Genomic DNA, 7,678 nt, shown 5'->3' on the forward strand with positions numbered 1-7,678 from the left:
AGGGACCCCACTCACTCCGCAGACATCCTTCGAGCTGTGGCGCTGCCCCAGGTGCGGCCAGGGAGAGACCGTGGGAGGTTGGCTCCAGGGCATGTCCGTTCCATCTTGCCCAGTCCCGCCCCACCAGGCACTTTCTAATTAATTTCCTATCAATGTGCACAAATCCTTGCACCAAGCCACTAGATTGTGATAAAGGAGTCAAGAATACACAACAGGGAAAGGCAGTCTCTTTAATAAATGGTGTTGGGAAAACTGATAAACACATGCAAAACAATGAAGCTGAACTCCTATCTTACACCATCCATAAAAATTGACTCAAGACTTCAATGTAAGACCAGAAACCATAAAACTCCTAGAAGAAAATATAGGAACAAGGCTCCTCAACATCCATCGCAGATATTATTTTTTAATCTGATACTAAAAACAAAGGCAACGACAATAAAAATAAATAAGTGGGACTACATCAAACTAAAAAGCTTCTCCATAGCAAAGGCAACCATCAATAAAATGAAAAGGCAGCCTGCTGAGAGAAAATAAATGCAAATTATATATCTGATTAGGGGCTAATAGCCAAAACATATTAAAAATTCCTACTACTCAATAGCAAAAAAAAAAACAAAAGACAATCCAATTTAAAATGGGGCAGATGATCTGAATAGACATATTTCTAAAGAACACATATGGCCAACAGGTATATGAAAAGATGCTCAACATCACTGCTCACCAGGGAAATGCAAGTCAAAAAACCACAAGAGCCCTGGCTGGGAGGCTTAGTTGGTTGGAGTGTCATCCCATACACCAAAAGGTTGGTTATGAGTTCAATCCCCAATTGGGGCATATACGGGAGGCAACTGATAGATATGTTTCTCTCTCTCTTTCTCAAATCAATAAAAACATATCCTTGTGTGAGGATTTAAAAATAAAAATACATACATACATATATACATACATAAAACATATTCTTGGGTGCAAATTAAAAAAAACACACGCAACCACCACGACACTATAAGATATAACCTCACACTTGTTAGAATGGCTGAATCAAAAATACAAGAACTAACAAGTGTGGTGAGGATACAGAGAAAAGGGAACCCTTGTGCACTCTTGGTGGGAATATTAATTGGTGCAGCCACTATGGAAAACAGTATGGAGGATCCTCAAAAAAATTAAAAAAATAGAACTACATAATCCAGCAATCCCACTTCTGGGGATTTATCTGAAGAACATGAAAACTCCAACTCAGAAAGATATCTGCACCCATCAATGGGTAAATAAATATGATACACATACACACACAATGAAATTTTATCCAGCCATTCAAAGAATGAAAAGTCTGCCACTGTGACAACATGGATGGATTTTAAGGGCATTATGCTAAGTGAAATAAGTCAGACAGAAAAAGACAAATACTGTATGATCTCACTTATATGTGGAATTTAATAAAAACAAACTCATAGATCTGTTCATAGAGAAACCATTGGTGGTTGCAAGGGGCAAGGAATAAGGGATTGGTGAAATGGGTGAAGAAGTCAAAGACTACAGACTTCCACTTATAAAATAAGTCATGGGGACAGTATGATGACTATAATTAATAATACTGCATTGCATATTTGAAAGTTGCTATGTATTGTGATGGATATTAACTAGACTTACTGTGGTAGTGATCATTTCACCATACGTATATACAGATATCTAATCACTATATTGTGATTATTGCTATATTTCAATTATATATTGAAACTAATGTGTTATATATCAATTATACCTCAACAAAAATCAATCAAGTTCTTCGGAGGAAAGTAGATTTATTTTGGCAATAATGCTAGGCAATGTAATGTGTAATCAATATGAGTTATATCTATGTCCACGAAGGTCTTTGGAGTCAAATGGGAGTGGTTATATTATTTTAATGAATTTAAGTTACGGGAACCTAATGGAACGTAGAACAATTTTAAACAAGAACTAAAATACTCCCTCTCAAGCCAAAAAAAAATACTAATAGTTTAAAATTGTCTTTTTCAACCTGGATTCCTCGTCTAAACCACAGAACAGAAAATGATTTAAATAACTAATTTCTTAATCCTCCTAAAGGTACCATTCCAGGAGAAAAGTTAATTCATTATATACATGATGCCTTATGGCAGTAGCCTTAATTCTCTCTTTTTAAAGCAAATTGAGGAAGACTGATTAAAATCTATTTCCCCTTCAACAAGTCTTAAACGCAAACTAAAAGTTTATCTGGCAAGGTGAGTTACCATCAAATTTTTATTTTTGTGAACATCCATGATGCTCATGAATGGGACAGAAATTTAAGGTTACTTTTCAACACAAAATGAAGATCACTAGATAATTTCTGCAGAGAGAATTTCCTGAGACAAAGCAAACACCTCACAAGGCTTTTGTTCATATTTTGGCATCTGTATCAAATTTAGGTTACTGATCACTTCGAACCTTGTTCTTACGTCTATTCATGCCTTTCCACTTTTACCACCAACCTATGCCTCTTAATTTACTTAAAAGATCTGAGTTCTCTGGCTCTTCTCCATGATCACCACAACCATGTTTCCACTGTCATACATTCCTCTCCATCTCAAACTTTCTACTTTCAAACCATCACCTTCACATTCTTTGCTCATTTAGGGAAGCAGAACCTTTTACTTCATCCATTTTTGAATTTTGCCCCATTAATTATCATCACAAATTTTTAACTTTTTCTGACCTCTTCAGAGTCAACAAACATAAAGTGTCTGTTATGTACCAGGAACCACGGTGAGGGCTTTCACTAAGCCAGCATATCTCCTATTTTTCCTCTACTAAATGAGGAAATTGGACACTTACAAACTGTGTATATCTTATCATTAAAAGGTTTTAAATAACTGATTATTTAAAAAACAGTGCTCCAGGAAGGTGAGACAAGGGACTGAGCAACCTCAGTACACTTTTGAAAAAAAAATACAATTTTTATTTCAGAGAAGAGGAGGGAAAGATAGAAACCACCATGATGAGAATCATTGATCAGTTGCTGCCTGAACGCCTCCTACTGGGGACAGCGCACACAACCTAGGCATGTGCCGGGACAGGGAATGGAACTGTGACCTCCTGGTTCATAGGTCGAAGGTTACACTGGGCCACACTGGCCCGGAAACCCCAGTATACCTTTACCTGTGCCCAATGCACAAATTCTAGTTTCAAAAGCACAGCCAAGAGCCCTTGCTATATTTCTCCCCACATTTAAGTGACTACTTGGAATGAGACATTGTACTAGGCACACTGGAGTACAAAGATTAAAACACTCAAACTGAGCCCTCAATTCTAAATTACTCCCTCCATCTTCCCAAAGCTGGATTCATTTAGTACTCAGCTGAAATCCTTCTGTCACCAGTATGATCTTTCTTATTACCCTAGCTAGAAGTAACCTTTCCTATGGGATCCAGTAGATTAAATTTTAACCTTTAAAAATAATACAGTCTCTATTTCTAGAGTAAATGTTCTTTAAGGGTAGGATCATTGCTTATTCGTGACTTTATCTCCACAGCACCTTATATAAGTATATAAGTATACCTCGGAGATACTTCAGTCTGGTTTTAGATCACTGCAATAAGACAAGTCACACAAATTTTTTGGTTTCCCAGTGCACGTAAAAATTATGTTTACGCTATACTGTAGTCTATTAAGTGTGCAATAATAGCATTGTGTCTAAAAAACAATACCATAATTTAAATATTTTATTGCTAAAATAATGCTAACCATCTCCTGAGCCTTCAGCAAGTTGTAATCTTTTTGCTGGTGGAAAGTCTTACCTTCAATTTTTAAAATACCCGGTTTTTGTGAAGTGCAATAAAGAAAAATAAAATGAGGTATGCCTGTATTTAGGTATGGGGATTTAGGAACAGACAGTACAATCCAGGTCTAGAGAATCATGTTGAAATCAAATTTCAGTTCCACCATTCATTTAAAACGTGCAATCCTGGGCAAGTTTACTTAGCTTCTCTCAGGCTGGACACAAGTAAAAGAGGGATAATACAATTATCTGTTTCTTAGTGTTATGAGAATTAGGAGGCAAAAGTTCAGCAAAGTGCATGGAACATAGTAAACACTTTATGGTAACGGAGTAAATGAATAAATTCATTCTGGATATTACACAAAAGATTTAAAATGTATTAAAGAATGAAGGAGCCCTGGCCCAGTTGGCTCAGTGGATAGAGCATCGGCCTGCGGACTAAAGGGTCCCGGGTTCAAATCCGGTCAAGGGCACATGCCCGGGTTGCAGGTTCGATCCCCAGTAGGGTGCAGTCAATGATTCTCTCATCATTGATGTTTCTATCCCTTTCCCTTTCCCTTCCTCTCTGAAATCAATAAAAATATATTTTAAAAAATGAAGGAAATATTTCACTATAAAAATATATTCTTAAAAGCAAAAGAAAACTAAATTATGAGCCAAGGGCCTTTTCCAAAAAAGGTCACAAGCCCAAGCAGGTCGTCGGCAATATGAGGTGGTGTAACTAAGTGACTGGAAGTCTTGTTCAGGGCTCTTCACCGGGGACCAAGCAAGTTCATGGATGAGACGGGATGGGGTGTCCGTGAGCAAACCCACTGAAATGTCATGCAGCCCTGTGCTTCTCTATGCATTTTTCTGGGAGTAGCTATACTTGCACCAGGTTACCCATGGAATCAATCTCTGTTGTAGTTCTGTCTCAATTTCCCTCCTACAAACTTAATTACAAGTTTAATTTTCTAATTGCCAGATGAGGAACTTGGGCTTAATACCTAAGCTTCAAAATCTTTGAACCTGTGCTTCACAAGCAAAAAAAAAAATGACAGGAAAATGTTTAAATATAAAACACTGACTTTCTTACTTTTTTTTCCAGAAAGGATATATTCACACTATTGTTTTTCTTTTAATTAAACACTCCTTGTAAAAAAGTATTTCAGGGCATTTTTGAGGGTGAGAACGATGACCAAAAAAAAAGTGCTGCCGACTGCCATTCTTACCAGGCACCATATTTGCAAATGCAGAAAGCCAAGCCGGTTTTATGACCTCTCTCACCCTTCTTTTCCCCCTAGAAACCCAAGTCATAATCGCAAAGCATTTAAAATTCCACTTTTGACTCCCTTACACACTTTATTTTCTTTCTCTCTTCTGCCTCTCTGCTTAAGTCCGTAGTCTGTGGTCAGCAAACGCTACACCAGGAGTAGGTTCCACCTGAGCGCAGGGCCAGCTGAGGCCGTTTGAGGGCAGAGCGCGGTAACTATGCCAAGGCCCCCAAAGTCCGTTTTCCACCTCTGTATTCCCTGCCCCGCGGACCTCACCCCAGCCCCCATAAGCTTCAGGAGCTGACACAAGCCCTGCGCACCCGACGAGTCGGGGACCCCTCCACTCCAGGTGCTGCTGCCCTAAACCACCGCGGACTCCTGGGTCCCACCGCCTCCTCAGCAACTCGCACTGGACCAGGACCCCACAGGCCTGAGGCGGCGGCCACGTCGGGACCCCAGGCCGCTTCTTACCGCGGCCCCCAGTCCAGGAGCCCCAGGAATGTCCCCCGGCACCCGCCCAAGGGACCTTGCTCCCCACACCAGGGTCTGCACCTACCATGGCTCTGTCGGTTCGAGCCCAGACGCCCTCACTTGCAACCGGCGACCCAGCCCCTGCACAGACCCACGGACCCGCTGACCGACCGACTGACGTGGAACTTCCGGGAAGGAGTTCTCGCGATAGGAGGTGAGGACGCGAGCGCCTGCGCCAAACCGGAGAAGGACTGACGTTGTCCAAGCCCCGCCCCAGTTTCCTAGGCAACAGGGCCCGCCCCAAGGAGCCTAGCCCTCCGGGCGCGGCGAGGGCAGGTGGGGTGTGGCCTCGGCCGCGGAGGGGTGTGGCCTGCCGCGGCTGAGCGTGGATGAGAACCTGAAAACCAAGAGCTAAAAAGGATGGGGAAAACGAAAACGTTAATTCCCGCTGGACGCCGAGGATTCGGGTGCAGAGGCTGAGAAGCGCCGTGGGGCCTGCGCTGATTCTGGCTAAGGACAGGGAGGCAGGGAGGCAAGGCGAGGCAAGACTCTACCAGTGGTTCTCAACCTTCTGGCCCTTTACCCAACCATAACATTATTTTCGTTGCTACTTCATAGCTGTAACGTTGCTACTGTTATGAATCCTAATGTAAATATCTGATATGCAGGATGGTCTAGGCGACCCCTGTGAAAGGGTCGTTCCATCGCCAAAGGGGTCGCGACCCACAGGTTGAGAACCGCTGCCATCGCACGGTACCCTGCGGGCCCTAGACCGGCACTGATTGAGGCACAGAAGGTACAGGCTGGAATCCGGGCGAGTTTCAGGCCTCTGAGGACAGAGGGGAGCGAAGAGCCTTCAGTTGTGGGGCTCCCAGAAGATGGGACTCCCCAGCTGTACCTGATTACTTCTTAAGCATCGCCTGGGTGCCAGACATACGTCCTCACATCCGATCTGAATTACCTCCTCTTTACTAATGAGGAAACAACGGCTCAGAGAAGTTAAGTGTCCTGGCCAAGGCTGCATATTAAGTGATAACAGAGTCAGAATCTAATCCCTGACTGATAAGTCTTGTGTTCTTTCTACAACAGCAAAGTATCTCTTCATTAAGGTAGTTGAGCTCTAGACAAAAGGACCTGTGCCATAAGGGGTTACAAAATAAAGTATAAGACCATTTATCTACCACCCTTCACCCTCCTACATTTCTGCTTAAAAAAAAAAAAAATAGAAAAAAACACAGTGGGCCAAATAAAACTTGCCCTCTGGCTATATGTAAATGAGTAACTCTGGCCTGAGGGGAGCCCTCGAATTTTTTTTACCTCTGGATTTTCAGAAAGGCAAAAATAAAAATATATGTGTGCTGAAAGTGATATTCAGAGGAAGTCTGGACTCTGAACCAGATTATTTGGCTTTTAATAGGAGCTTTGCTAGACCTCAGTTTTCCTTATTTAAAAAAAGACTAAATTGGATAATTTCTAAAGTTCCTTTCCTTCCCGACAACCTGTGTTTCTGTGATATTCAATAGTAGAAAGAAGAGTGGGTCTAGAACTGGGTTTTAGGGCCAGCAGTGTGATGTCATGAAATATAAATTGAAACTAATAATTGAATACTTTGCTTATGTTTCAGCTTAATTGTAGATCACAAGAACTGAAAATTTTATAATATGAACTAGATCTAATTTGCTTGAATAGTGGAGCTTGCAGTATTTCTGATTCCTGGATACTCTTTCAATTGAACAAGTATCTTCAGACCTGGCACTGTACCAAGTAATCCTATATAATAAAAGGCTAATATGCAAATTGTCCCTTCGACAGAGAATTCCACCATTAGTTCAACCAGGAGTTCAATCAGGAGGTGGGGCCGGCCTGCCAACTGCCCTCGGCCCAATGGGCCCCTGTGCACGAATTCGTGCACCAGACCTCTAGTATAAAATAAAATGATACATCACCTCTATTCTCAAGGAACTGGTATTGATGAGGGGCTGAGCCCCCACGTATCATACTCACTTTGTATCTTTTTCCCACTGCAGTTAACCATCATTGAGCTCTGCAGTTGTGCACTGTAAATCCATTCTTCTTTAAACCATTACATACTGAATCTGTACTATATCCAAAGCACTACGCTAGGTGCCGCCTGAAAATTATACCTATAAAAATCTAGTCTTGGATGTTGGTT

At 41.6% G+C, this 7,678-nt stretch overlaps 1 protein-coding gene across 1 annotated transcript in view; it reads right to left on the bottom strand.

Moving 5' to 3' along the window:
- Positions 1–5,702, bottom strand: part of COPB2 (coatomer protein complex subunit beta 2 (beta prime)) — a 36,411-nt gene extending 30,709 nt beyond the window's left edge. The window contains exon 1 of the mRNA XM_006759826.2: positions 5,591–5,702. Coding sequence (XP_006759889.1) covers positions 5,591–5,593 — 3 coding nt within the window. The 5' untranslated portion in view covers positions 5,594–5,702. The remainder of the gene's footprint in view (positions 1–5,590) is intronic.
- Between the last annotated feature and the right edge of the window lie 1,976 nt (positions 5,703–7,678).

Source organism: Myotis davidii, unplaced genomic scaffold (assembly GCF_000327345.1).
Source record: "Myotis davidii unplaced genomic scaffold, ASM32734v1 scaffold415, whole genome shotgun sequence".
Lineage (NCBI taxonomy): Eukaryota > Metazoa > Chordata > Mammalia > Chiroptera > Vespertilionidae > Myotis > Myotis davidii.